The sequence below is a fragment of the Bufo bufo genome, chromosome 7 (assembly GCF_905171765.1).
Source record: "Bufo bufo chromosome 7, aBufBuf1.1, whole genome shotgun sequence".
NCBI classification, from domain to species: Eukaryota; Metazoa; Chordata; class Amphibia; order Anura; family Bufonidae; genus Bufo; species Bufo bufo.
In genome coordinates this window covers 50,124,606-50,139,511 of record NC_053395.1, presented here as the reverse complement: position 1 = coordinate 50,139,511, position 14,906 = coordinate 50,124,606, and the positions used below count along the sequence as shown (strand labels likewise).

Here is a 14,906-nt window from a genome sequence, read left to right as displayed (position 1 = left end):
CCCCATAAAGTGTTATAATGAATGATCAAAAAATCATATGTACCCCAAAATAGTACTAATAAAACTGGCACCTTATCCCCTAGTTTCCAAAATGGGGTCACTTCTTGGGAGTTTCTACTGTAAGGGTGCATCAGGGGGCTTCAAATGGGACATGGCATCTAAAAACCATGTGGAGTTCCTTTTCTTCTGCGCCCTGCCGTGTGCCCATACAGCAGTTTATGACCACATGTGGGGTGTTTCTGTAAACCGCAGAATCTGGGTAATAAATATTGAGTTTTGTTTGGCTGTTAACCATCGATGTGTTAAAGAAAAAAATTGATTAAAATGGAAAATCTGCCAAAAAAGTGAAATTTAAAAATTTGATCTCCATTTTCCTTTAATTCTTGTGGAACGCCTAAAGGGTTAACAAAGTTTGTAAAATCGGTTTTGAATACCTTGAGGGGTGTAGTTTCTACAATGGGGTCATTTATGGGGGTATCCACTATGTAGGCCCCACAAAGTGACTTCATACCTGAACTGGTCCTTAAAAAGTGGGTTTTGGCAATTTTCTTAAAAATTTGAAGAATTGCTTCTAAACTTCTAAGCCTTCTAACGTCCTAAAAAAATAAAATGACATTTCCAAAATGATGCCAACATAAAGTAGACATATGGGGAATGTTAAATAATAAATATTTTATGAGGTATCACTTTCTGTTTTAAGAGCAGAGAAATTGAAATTTAGAAAATTGCGAATTTTTCAAATTTTTGGGTAAATTTGGGATTTTTTCATAAATAAAAGGTGAAATATTTTGACTCAAAGTTATGACTATCATGAAGTACAATGTGTCACGAGAAAACAATCTCTGAATGACTTGGATAAATAAAGGCGTTCCAAAGTTATTACCACATAAAGTGAGATATGTCAGTTTTGCAAAATTTGGCCTGGTCAGGAAGGGGGCAAAGGGCCCAGATGGGAAGTGGTTAAGGACCAGGACATTTTTTGCAAATCTGACCAGTGTCACTTTATGTGTGAATACCGTATATACTCGAGTATAAGCCGACCCGAGTATAAGCCGAGCCCCTAATTTTACCCCCAAAAAATGGGAAACATTATTGACTCGAGTATAAGACTAGGGTGGGAAATGCAGCTATAATGCAGAGTGTATGTGTATATAATGCACACACTCTACATTATATACACACATCCACAGATCCCCCTACAGTGCCATCCACAGATCCCCCTACAGTGCCATCCACAGATCCCCCTACAGTGCCATCCACAGATCCCCCTACAGTGCCATCCACAGATCCCCCTCCCCGACGCTCACAGCAGTATTCTTACTTTGTCTTTGCTCCGGTAATACAGGCAGTGCGGGGAGCGGCGCTCACTCACTGACGTCACGCGCCTTCTCCCACTAGGCGGCGCATGCGCTAGACGTCAGTGAGTGAGCGCCGCCCCCCGCACTGCCTGTATTACCGGAGCTAGACTAGACTCGAGTATAAGACGAGGAGGCTTTTTGAGCACAAAAATATGTGCCAAAAAACTCGTCCTATACTCGAGTATAATTTAAAACACTTTGACTTATCCAGGCCATTCCAAAAATAATTATTTTACATTCCCCATATGTCTACTTCATGTTTGGATCATTTTGGGAATGCCATTTTATTTTTTGGGGACGTTACAAATCTTAGAAGTTTAGAAGCAAATCTTGACATTTTTCAGAAAATTTTTAAAACCCGCTTTTTCAGGACCAGTTCAGGTCTGAAGTCACTTTGTGAGGCTTACATAATAGAAACCACCCAAAACTGACCCCAATTTACAAACTACACCCCCTCAAAAGGTATTCAAAACTGATTTTACAAACTTTGTTAACCCTTTAGGTGTTCCACAAGAATTAATGGAAATAGAGATAAAATTTCAAAATTTCACTTTTTTGGCAGATTTTTCATTTGAATCAAATTTTTTTCAGTTACAAAGCAAGGGTTAATAGCCAAACAAAACTCAATATTTATGGCCCTGATTCTGTAGTTTACAGAAACACCCCATATGTGGCCGTAAACTACTGTACGGGCACACGGCAGGGCGCCGAAGGAAAGGAACGCCATACGGTTTTTGGAAGGCAGATTTTGCTGGACTGGTTTTTTGACAACATGACTAATTTCAGACCCCCTGATGCACCCCTAGAGTAGAAACTCAAAAAGAGTGACCCCATTTTGGAAACTACGGGATAAGGTGGCAGTTTTGTTGGTACTAGTTTAGGGTACATATGATTTTTGGTTGCTCTATATTACACTTTTTGTGAGGCAAGGTAACAAGAAATAGCTGTTTTGGCACCGTTTTTATTTTTTGTTATTAACAACATTCATCTGACAGGTTAGATCATGTGGTATTTTTATAGGAGCAGGTTGTCACGGACGCGACAATACCAAATATGACTACTTTTTTGGGTTATTTGTTTCAGTTTTACATAAAGCATTTAAATAAAAAAAATATGATTCTTTAGTGTCTCTATATTCTGAAAGCCATAGTTTTATTTATTTTTTGGGCGACCGTCTCTTGTAGGGGCTCATTTTTTTCGGGATGAGATGACTGATTGGCACTATTTTGTGATGCGTATGACTTTTTGATCGCTTGTTTTTACGGTATTTACCTGAGGGGTTAGGTCATGTGATATTTTTATAGAGCAGGTTATTACAGACGCGGCGATACCAAATATGTCTACTTTATTTTATTTATGTAAGTTTTACACAATGATTTCATTTTTGAAACAAAAAAACAAAACAAAACATGTTTAAAGAGGACCTTTCATCAGAATCAAGTATGTAAACTGAATATACATACATGGAGAGCGGCGCCCAGGGATCCCCCTGCACTTACTATTATCCCCGGGCGCCGCTCCGTTCTCCGGTTATAGGCTCCGGTAAAGTCATAGTTAGGCTCCACCCATTTGAGCCTGCCGCGGTCTCCTTCTCCTATGCTGTAGCGCTGGCCAATCGCAGCGCTCAGCTCTTAGCCATGCTATAAGGGGAAATAATACAATCTACAGAACACCGATCCCAAGCCCGAACTTCTGTGAAGGGTTTGGGTACCAAAAACGCACGATTTTTCTCACGCGAGTGCAAAACGCATTACAATGTTTTGCACTCGCGCATGTACCCGCACTTTTTCCCACAACGCCCGTCTGAAAGAGGCCTTAGTGTCTCTAGTCTGAGAGCCATAGTTTTTTCAGTTTTTGGGCGATTATCTTAGGTAGGGTATGATTTTTGCGGGATGAGATGACTGTTTGATTGGCACTATTTTGGGGTGCGTATGACTTTTTGATCGCTTGCCATTACACTTTTTGTGATATAAGGTGACAAAAAAAATAGCTTTTTTGTTTACCTGAGGGGTTAGGTCGTGCGATATTTTTATAGAGCAGGTTCTTACGGATGCGACGATACCTAAAAATGTATACTTTTCTTTATTTACTTTTGTTTAAAAAATGCTGGTATTGTGTAAAACTTAAAAAATGATGTTTTAGTGTCTCCATATTCTGAGCCATATTTTTTTTTTTTGGGGCGATTGGCTTAGGTAGGGGCTAATTTTTTTTCGGGATGAGGTGACTGTTAGATTGGTACTATTTTAGGGGGGGCATACGCCTTTTTGTTCACTTGGTGTTGCACTTTTTGTGATGTAAGGTGACAAAAATTGCTTTTTTTACTGTATTTATCGGACAGGGTGGATATATTTATAGAGCCGGTCATTACGACGTGGCGATCTCTAATGTGTGTTTTTTCTTTTCTTTCTGTTTAAATTTAAAATAAGGGGAAAGGGGTGTTTTTCTTCTTTTTTTAACTTAATTAAAAACATTTTTTTTTTCTTTACTTTATTTCTGATGTTCACTTTTGGGAGTCTGATCCCCTCTGCAATGCATTACAATACAGGTTGCATAGGTGACCCAGCCTGAGGCTGTCAGAAGGAACCTAAGGGGTTAATTGCGGCGGATCACGGCACGCAGTAATAGAAGCCAGGTATGGGATATGGCCGGCACATGCAGGCTACGTTTGTATTCAGGCATATTAACTATATTCATTGGTGGCGCAGTGGCCACAGACCCTCCTCCTCTCTGTTCTCATTGGTGGCGGAGTGGCCAGTTCCTCCCCTCCTCCTCATCGGTGGTCAGCGGCAGCCGCACACAGTGGGGAGGGAGGGACTCCCTCCTTCTCCACTGTGACGGCTCAGGAGAACATGGTGCGTGCCGACAGCGGTGCATGCCATGTTCTACTGCGATATGGCGACAAACGAAATCTATCGAAATTATATTGTTTATATTGCATATCATCTATATCGCCCACCCCTAGGTGCCAGCATGCCGAAATAAAGCATTGCTTCAGGAAGGAGGTTTTCCCTGGATAGGACTGGACCTATAACCAGTAAGCAGACACCAGTTGCTGCATACTTGACGTGTATATAGGTAAGGGCGCATCCACATCACTGTTTAGCTTTCTGCTCTTCTGATTCGTCAGAAGGAAAGAGAAGAAGAAAAAACGGATCCTGTTGCATCAGTTGTCATCCATTTGACCCATTTCTGTCTGAGAACCATTATTTTAGATGGGGGAAAAAAGTCCTGCAAGGTTCAAACCGATGACGACTGATGCAACAGGATCAATTTTTTTATTTTTTTTTACAGGATCCTGTTTTTTCTCTCCCTCTCATTCCTTCTGACAGATCAGAAGAACGGAAAGCTAAACTGTGATGTGAACGCGCCCTAAGCCATAAAATAAAGAGCATAAACGGTATAAATAGCACAGAATGGAGGCAGGGGCTTCCAATGTGCAGAAACATCCCAGATAAGAAGCATCCCCGCAATGTCAGGTGGATGGACCACCCATGCAGCATTACCAGGAACAATCCTTTAGGCCCCTTTCACACGGGTGAGAATTCCGTGCGGGTGCAATGTGTGAGGCGAACGCATTGCACCCACACTGAATCCGGACCCATTCACGTCAATGGGGCTGTTCAGACGAGCAGTGATTTTAACGCATCACTTGTGTGTTGCGAGAAAATTGCAGCATGTACTATATTTTTCACGCTACGCAGGCCCCATAAAAATAAATGGGTCCGGTATTTTTACTGTAAAGAGGGGAAAAAAAAAAAAAGAAGGCGTGCAGGTGCAAAAAAATACCACTAAAGGCAAAAGTGCACCACTGAATGTGAACAATCCCATTCTGCGCAGACGCAGACAGCACACGAACAGGAACATAGACCATCTGAATGGAGCTTTAGGCTACTTGTACACATTGCACTGATTCTTGTGCAGAAAAACAGCAGCGTAATTCACAACAAGCAAAGTGTATGAGATTAGACAAACCACCCTCTTCCGTTCGGAAATGGACCTGCCGCATGTCAATAGTTTGCAGCAAAACCGCATCGAATGAGAAAGTAAAACATGCAGATTTTGAAACTGATTTGGTAACAAACCCGGAAGGAAACTCGTGCAGAATTTCTGCAGGTCGACCCGCGCCCGTGTGCGTCTTAGCCAACCGCAACCATTTATATCTATGTATCACCAGTCCTGTGATATTGGAGCCCAGGACCCCACTGATCACCCGAGGAAATAGAAAGGAGGATTCATACTTCTTCCTGCTGGATTCCCTTCAAGCTTTGGCGGTGATTTCCCAAAAAACGCAGTGTGAATAGTAATACCACCATAAAGCTAGTTCTGACAAATCAGATCTTGTCTGAGTGTACTAAGGCTTCTAAAAGCCCTATAGAAAAGTCTATGGGAAAAAATAATGCAAGCTAACGCAGTCTTTAAACGTCACTACAAAAATGCAGTTTTCGTGGGGCGTGTTAACATTCCCTCCTAGCCAGTATGTCACACCCGGCTGTGGTGTTTTAGGTTATAAAAACACACAACACTGCAAACAAAGCTTTACCCACGCAGAACACCTATCGTCTATCCCACTGGTTGGACCCCAGTGCCCCCCACATCCCAGAGAAGTGAAGGTAATCAGGCCTGCGCACTTATTTGTATGGTGGCGCTGACAGTAGCTTCATTAGTAAGGCCGCATTCACAAGTCTGCATTTCCGTTCCCCCAAAAAATAATAATAATAATAATAATAATAATAGAACATGGACAAGAATAGGCATATTCTATTAGTGCCGGCGATGTGCAGTCAGCAAAAACTGAGCTTTTCTAAATGTTCATTGTGTTGCCCTAAACATATAAATGACAATTTCATTTGCAAACGAATTCAATAAATATTATGCATTTTTGGACTTTCTGCCTTTTATGCAAACATAAGAGTCATATCTTACTTGTGTGACCAGAGAAGAGTCATATTTTCATATTTAATTTGCATATGTATCAAATCTGTTTTTTTTTTACACAATAAACGCACACAGAGCTATGGGGACTGGGTGTTTTCAAATCAGCGCATGCTCAGTTTCATCCTAAAACTGCGCTGCGATAGGGAGAGCATGGGCACGCCCCCCCGAGCTGCAGCAGAAGGGAGAGCATGGGCACGCCCCCCCGAGCTGCAGCAGAAGGGAGAGCATGGGCACGCCCCCCCGAGCTGCAGCAGAAGGGAGAGCATGGGCACGCCCCCCCGAGCTGCAGCAGAAGGGAGAGCATGGGCACGCCCCCCCGAGCTGCAGCAGAAGGGAGAGCATGGGCACGCCCCCCCGAGCTGCAGCAGAAGGGAGAGCATGGGCACGCCCCCCCGAGCTGCAGCAGAAGGGAGAGCATGGGCACGCCCCCCCGAGCTGCAGCAGAAGGGAGAGCATGGGCACGCCCCCCCGAGCTGCAGCAGAAGGGAGAGCATGGGCACGCCCCCCCGAGCTGCAGCAGAAGGGAGAGCATGGGCACGCCCCCCCGAGCTGCAGCAGAAGGGAGAGCATGGGCACGCCCCCCCGAGCTGCAGCAGAAGGGAGAGCATGGGCACGCCCCCCCGAGCTGCAGCAGAAGGGAGAGCATGGGCACGCCCCCCCCGAGCTGCAGCAGAAGGGAGAGCATGGGCACGCCCCCCCCGAGCTGCAGCAGAAGGGAGAGCATGGGCACGCCCCCCCCGAGCTGCAGCAGAAGGGAGAGCATGGGCACGCCCCCCCCGAGCTGCAGCAGAAGGGAGAGCATGGGCACGCCCCCCCGAGCTGCAGCAGAAGGGAGAGCATGGGCACGCCCCCCTGAGCTGCAGCAGAAGGGAGAGCATGGGCACGCCCCCTGAGCTGTAGCAGAAGGGAGAGCATGGGCACGCCCCCTGAGCTGTAGCAGAAGGGAGAGCATGGACACGTCCCCTGAGCTGTGATAGGAAGAGCATGGACACATCCCCTTAGCTGCAGCAGAAAAGACACGCCCCTTGAACTGCCAGCTTGATATAAATCTAGCAGAGCAATGAATGTGGAGATCTCTGGATCCATGTGAGGTCCAGGGCTGGATATAGCTTTGTTAGAAGGAGATTGGCATGTTCTATATGATGTCGGATTTTCATTTTTTACATTATTCAAGGGATTAACTGCATCCTCCAGAGGCACAGAGGATATCAGGACAGACATCTAAAACACTGGTCTTGAGACCTCCCCAAAAGAGCGCTCTTCTCTGCAGGACCGTGCACACTGAGGCATTACGCAGACGGCACATTGATTTCAATGGTCACTGAACCAACTGCTGACATCAGACCTCCATGAGAACGGAATGAGCAATAGAAGTAACTTCATGGATCCAACAATTAAAGGGGTATTCGGGTTGGTTAAAGTTATCCTCTATCCACAGGATAGAGTAAAACTATTAGATTGATGGGGGTCCTACCACTGGGACCCCAACTGATCACAAGAATGGGGGCTCCCATGAAATGACCGGAGAGGCCGGTCGCACATGCGCGCGGCTGCTCCATTAATTTTCATGGGAGTTACGGAGAAAGAGTACAGCGCTAGTCTATGGATAGGGGAAAACTATAACCAATTGGAATACCCCTTTAATACGTTTCAGTACCGGACTGCGATCTTCCATAGACCATAACACTGCACTGAGTAAGGGTATGTCTACACAGCGAGCAGAGATCGTAGTGTAGCAGGGCAGCCATAGAAATGGCCCCCGTTATTTCTATAGCAGCTCTTCTACAACGCGATAATTGGGCGTGACAACATCGCTGTGTAGATGTACCCTAATGCTTCTTATATCAGAGGCTGCGCTGCAGGGGAGGATGAATACTCGGTAATTTGCTGAATATGAAGCAATGACCAACAACAAATAGGAATTAAAAGGGGTTTTCCAGTTTTAGGAAGTACAGTTATCCATGGTAAAAGGTTCATATACTGAGTGCATCAACCCCGTCTGTAGGATCTCCGCTGTGTGGCCCCGCGCGGTAGTTAGAAGAGTGTTTGCTCTTGTAATGAGCTGTGCACATGTCATCACACGGCCAGGACAAGTTTGCATAACTGTTCAATGACTACAAGCAGAGGTCTTGAAAACCACATTATTAAGCTTAATAACTTTTAATTATATTCCCCATAAGCTTTATATTTATCTGCAACACCCCCTCGAAATTATTCTCCAGGTAGTATCAGTGATAAACAACCTGTTGAGAGTGTCAGTAATGCCTAAGGCGCCTCCAGGACGGTGCGCCCCAACCACCCAACATCTCTTATGCTGCATTAGTAGACAGAACACCAGATCAGGTCAATCCAGCACAAAAAACTTGGGGTTCAGCATGCGGTCATTAAAGAGGGTGTCTCTCCACAGGCAACCATGTCAGAAGGCAGCCGCAGGTCCAGCTTCAGGCAAATACTGGTAGGGAATCGGCCGATTATCGGAAGTACAGATATTATCGGCCGATATTCAGGATTTCGTACATTATCGGTATCTACATCTAACCTTGCCGATATACCGATAATGCAAATACTAGTGAGCGCTTTGATTATGAAAACGCGCACTAGTATGCATTGGGTGCCGGGAGCAGGAAAGAAGCGCAGCAAGCGCTTCCGATACTCACCCTCCCTGGTCTTCTTTGATGGGGCCCGCGCTGCACTGTCCTGACCCCGTACAGCATCAGGACGTAGTGCCGGAGACGACAGGGGAGCGAGACGCCGGACCCGGAGATGAAGAGGAGCCGCGGCGCTGGAGAGGTGCGTTTTTTATTTTATTCATCTGAGGTCTGATAGGGGTTAATAAAGTCAGTGAGGGATGGTGTAGAAATTGGCATTTGGCACTAGTATATTATAAATGTAAAATTATAAATGGACTACTAAGGGCTTTATTAATTTATAATTTACATTTATAATATACTAGTGTCACCTCAGTGACTACCAACTAATATAATATATGAGATATAAAATAATCGGTATAAATTATCGGCCTGAAAGTTCACAAATTTCCGGTATCGGCTCTAAAAAAATTAAAATTTAACTATATCGGTCAATCCCTAAATACCGGTACCCATTTTTGTCAGGGGAAGCTGTGGTCTGCCATACATCTCCACTACAAGGGAGATTAAGGCCTCTTTCACACTTGCGTTGTTGGGATCCGGCATGCACTTCCGTTGCCGGAGGTGCCTGCCGGATCCGTAACAACGCAAGTGTACTGAAAGCATTTGAAGACGGAACCGTCTTCCAAATGCGTTCAGTGTTACTATGGCACCCAGGACGCTATTAAAGTCCTGGTTGCCATAGTAGGAGCGGGGAGCGGGGGAGCGGTATACTTACAGTCCGTGCAGCTCCCCGGGCGCTCCAGAATGACGTCAGAGCGCCCCATGCGCATGGATGACGTGATCACATGGATCACATGATCCATGCGCTTGGGGCGCCCTGACGTCACTCTGGAGCGCCCGGGGAGCCGCACAGACGGTAAGTATGCTGCTCCCCTGCTCCCCGCTACACTTACCATGGCTGTCAGGACTTTAGCGTCCCGGTAGCCATGGTAACTATTCAGAAAAAGCTAAACGTCGGGTCCGGCAATGCGCCGAAACGACGTTTAGCTTAAGGCCGGATCCGGATCAATGCCTTTCAATGGGCATTGATCCCGGATCCGGCCTTGCGGCAAGTCTTCAGGATTTTTGGCCGGAGCAAAAAGCGCAGCATGCTGCGGTATTTTCTCCGGCCAAAAAACGTTCCGTACCGGAACTGAAGACATCCTGATGCATCCTGAACGGATTACTCTCCATTCAGAATGCATTAGGATAATCCTGATCAGTATTCTTCCGGCATAGAGTCCCGACGACGGAACTCTATGCCGGAAGACAATAACGCAAGTGTGAAAGAGCCCTAAGTATTACATGATGGCTATTCAGATGGCAAGCCACGTAAGAAATGGACGCCAGTCTGACAATGTGGCTCATGCCCCCCCCCCCCCCCCCAAGAACATCAATATGTTCTTGAAAGGTACATAGACAGGAGTGGCCTTCATAAGAAGCTCCCAATTACAGAGGCAAGTTAAAGGGGTTTTCTGAGACTTTCATAGTGATGACCTACCCTCCAACATTTGAGAAGGCAGTGGCGCTCGCAGTAGTGCTGCAGCCTTCTCCCAGGCCAGGGGTGACACGTTCATCGGCCACATGGCCAAGGCGCAGCTCAGCCTCATTGAAGTGAACGGGACTGAATGCCACAACAAGCGCATCCACTATACAATGTACGGTGCTGTGCTAAGTAAGCTGCGAGAAGGAGCCCTGGTGTCTTCTCAAACAGCTGACTGGCAGGGGTCCTAGGTGTGTGACCCCCATCAATCAGATACTGATGACCAATCCTGAAGATATGTCATCATTATAAAAATCTCAGAAAACCCTTTTATTGTGCGAGTAATTAACTATAATTGCTCAATGTAACGGAAGGACAAGCTCGGTGATTGGTCATCTTAAATGGGTTATCTCATGGTTAATGTAAAAAATGAAAATCATACAGTACATGACGACCTCTTTCTAATAAAGCTAGAACCAGCCCTGTACCTCACATGGATCCAGAGATCTCCCCACTCATTGCTCTGCTAGATTTATATCAAGCTGACAGCTCAAGGGGAGTGTCCTTCCTGCTGCAAGTAAGGGGGCGTGTCCGTGCACTCCCTATCACAGCTCAGGGGGGCGTGTCCGTGCTCTCCCTATCACAGCTCAGTAGGCAGTTGAAGGACAGAACTGAGCATGTGCGGCCATCTCAGTCATTTTACGTGGGACAAACCCTTTAACTCAGGAATGCCCAACCTGTGGCCCTCCAGATGTTGCAAAACTACAACTCCCACCATGCCCTTCTGTAGGCTGTCCAGGAATGATGGGAGTTGTAGTTTTTCAACAGCTGGAGGGCCGCAGGTTGAGCATCGCTCATCAGAGAGGAGGAAGACTACGGGGCTCCTCTGTTGGCGGCTTATCTCTCCTGAGAAAACAATAGGATCAGGCATATTGAAAACCATGAACCCAATCCTTCTCTCCCCTGAGATCCCCATACACCTTAAAGGGTTATTCAACCGACCGTATCTGTTTCGCGCTCCGCAAAATACGGATGCGGTGTGTGAGCATCTCCCACTTTGTTTCAATGGGGCACACCAATGTCTATGCTTGTCCTCCAAATGGAGAAGAATAGGACACGTTCTATCTTTTTTGCGGAGCTGCAGAACGGACTTACGGATGCGGACAGCACATGGCAATTTTATTTTTTTACAGCCCCAGTTAAATATAGGGGTCCGTGTTCGATCTGCGCAAAAAATGAAGATTGGACACGGACCGAAAATACGGTCGTTTTATAAGACCCTTGGATAATTGCTGATACAGCCGAAATGGGTGTGTCTGGCCAGATTAAGGGGGAAGGTTTTACATATGGATGACCCATCCTCAGGATATATGATTGGCGGGGGTCCCACTACCGGGGCCTCCGCCAATGAGCTTTTTGAGGAGGCCGCATTTTACCAAAGCACGACACCGTCCACTGGATAGCTGCTGTACCCGGTACTGCACCCGAGCCGCGTGACCGATGTGATGTCACATAGCCTCTCTGAACAGCTGATCAGCGGGGGGCCCAAGAGTAGGAGCCCTGCCCATCTGATACTGACCTATCCTAATAGGCATATCCCGGTGAACCCCTTTGAAGCAGTGGGTATAACCTTTGTTATTTTAAGCCCCCACTGCCGCCAACCACTGGCTCCAGCAGTATAGGTCATGAGATCAACGAGTCCAGCAGTTGCCTGCAGACACGTCACCGCTGCTGTCATGTACACAAAGCCCGGGGATTATTATTATTTTAACACTTTCCGTGCCTTTGACCATTTTTATTTTTTATTAACTTGACAACTCCTTTTAGTGAATTGAAATTTGTCCGAATTAAATCGAACCTGCCTATTGGCTCCCCTCAAGGTGGGATGCCCTCGGGGGGTCCGGGCAGTGGTATGGTCCACTTTACTGATCTATTCAGTAGCTCTGTCCGGCTGGGGGGCTGGCACTGGTATAAGTTATGTTCCTCACTGATCATGCTGGCACCAGTGCGCCCAATCACCCACGACAGGGGGACACCCAATTTTTTTTCGAATGAAACGACAGATTCCCACTGACAGTATTTTGTAGACGACAATGAATGTATTGTTTCCCACAGGATAAGCGGCGCCAGCAGCAGCAGCCATTCTCACCCATGCACATTTAGGTGCCCAGCTTTACAATGGTGTTGGGGGGCACCACCTCCTACATACACACCATCTGGTGGCATCACACAGCGGGCACACACTGGCTTTCACCAGCCAAAATCTACATGGGAATGGTAGGTACCCCCGTCCTGTGCTGCCCTGGTGATGGGGGGCAGGCATGTGCCAGAGCTGGGCACCCACCCTGTGCAGCACACAGGCTCCCCCGGCAGTGTAGGCCTCACACTGCCCCCCCCCCCCCCATTCCGGCCCGTCATGTGCGCCCCCTCCCCTCCGCCCCACAGGCAGCGCCAGGCCTAGGCCGCCAACTGACCTGGGTTGCCAGTCATTCCAGCTCCGCTGGTACTGCTTGCCGCTGTTCAGCCGAGTCCCCGGGGCTCTGCGGCTCATTACCTTCCCCTCGCCGGCATGGCCAGCAGCAGAGGACGAGGCTGCAGGGAGCGGGGGACAGCAGGAGGAGGAGGCCGAGGCGGGAGCAGTTCTTTCGGTTCCTGCTTCCTGAGAAGGCGGCTCTGGAGAGCCCTGTGAACTGCTCGCTCCGGGGCTGGCGGCGGAGACTCCACCCACTTTGCTCAATTCAAACCCCGTGATTGGCCACCGAGAGCAGATCCGTTTCCTTCTCGGGCTCTGTCCCTGTGATTGGATGCCGTTAGATGGTCCCGCCCCCTGGTGTTCGTAGGAACGCGGCGCGGTTAAACTGTCCGCTGGGTGGCGCTCAATAAGCACGTTAGTGTAATGCTAGAGCGACACCTGGCGGATAGGCTGGAGCTGACAGTCGGGGAAGTGTTGGGTTTGGGGAGGGGGTTCCAGTCACAGCCCTTATGCGCCATTTGCATTCATTTCATCTTGGGTTTCCTCATTATTCTTACTGGTTTTTCTTCAATAAACCTTAGGCTGTGTTCACATTTCGTTTTTTTTTTCTTCCATCAGAGATATACTTTGGGACTAAGTGCAAAGCTGCCAAGTATGCTACTATATTATCCTATGGCATAAGTAACTATGTATATATAGGGTCAGGTCATTTATGAATATATAATTCTGGCTTTTGGCGTAAAAATAGTCACAAGACTCTTTATTGAACACCCATGTGACATTATTTTGTTACACAGGCGTTTTTGCGCCGTCCTCGCCACTTGGGAGTGTCGTCGGTGTGGCATTGACCGACGCCGACACATTTACTATCTTTTACATCTGGAAACAGGCATAAAATAGTAGCAAAAAGTAATTCTGTTAGGAGATTGACTAGTTTTTACTCCAGGAGCCCAGACTGTCGGCATCATAAATTAGGAGCTTTCTGCGCCAGCGCAGGAGGGAAACAAGGACCGGTGTAAAAAGACAGTCTTTGTAAATGACCCCTCTATCTATATATATATATATATACACACCACGGCCACGCGGTATACGTTTTTACCCTATGCCTCTGTGTGTTTAGGCCCTTATGCTTATATGTGGCGCATGTGCCAGGAGCTTGCCCGCTGTATGCGCCATACTTGGCTCCGGTGTGAGGGCAGCACCCCTTTGGACATTACAGAGGTCACACACTCAGGGGAAGACCCCACTCTGACAAACTCCAACCCCCCCGCGTATTTATGGCGTCCCGGACTCCCAGAAGAGTTGTCAGATGCTGCGACACAAGCATGGAGGGCTGTTTTCTTCGGAAAGCAACCGTCCATGTGGTGCAACTATGTGGCGCCAGGTGCCCAAACGTGCCTTCAGGGGTTAAGCCACAGGGCAAGAAAAGGCAGAACATCGCATGAAAAGGGTAAAGCTTTGTGTGGTAATTTTTTTTAAAGATTCCTGTCTGTGCCACGGTTCCCGTTTTCCTGGAGGCCATGTCACAAATGTTGGCATCAGGAGAAGTACCTGTTCACTGTCCGTCAGGTTGGCAATATTGTGCCACTTTTGCAGTTTTCTTCACTTCAGCCGATCATCTCCAAGCCCCACTCTCCGCCTGTCACACAGCGTGGGAGTATGGACGTTTGCGGCGTTTGCTTGGCACAGGCAGCCACCTCACCATACACTGCAGCCAACCCGTTCTTGACATAGATGTGGGGCTCCGGATGCCATAGAAGTCCAATGTGGGAATATCCCTTTAAGGGCTCATTCAGACAGCCGTATGAACAAGTCCACATCCGTTCAGGTGCGGACCCATTTGTTTCAATGGGGGCGCAAAAGATGCGGACAGCACACTGCACACAGCAAATGCGGATCCGCAAAGCACTACGGCTGTCTGAATGGGCCCTAACCATCATTCAATGCATATCAATATGATGAAGTAACTACTCACTTAGAGGGTCATTTACTATTAGATATACGTTAGTTTTCTGGCGTACATCTGG

General features: G+C 47.2%; 1 protein-coding gene across 1 annotated transcript in view; it reads right to left on the bottom strand.

Annotated features, from left to right (window-relative positions):
• The window catches only part of SMG1 (SMG1 nonsense mediated mRNA decay associated PI3K related kinase), a 150,414-nt gene extending 137,310 nt beyond the window's left edge, over nucleotides 1–13,104 (bottom strand). The window contains exon 1 of the mRNA XM_040441629.1: nucleotides 12,881–13,104. Within this exon, the coding sequence (XP_040297563.1) occupies nucleotides 12,881–12,957 (77 nt within the window). The 5' untranslated portion in view covers nucleotides 12,958–13,104. The remainder of the gene's footprint in view (nucleotides 1–12,880) is intronic.
• Nucleotides 13,105–14,906: the final 1,802 nt, after the last annotated feature.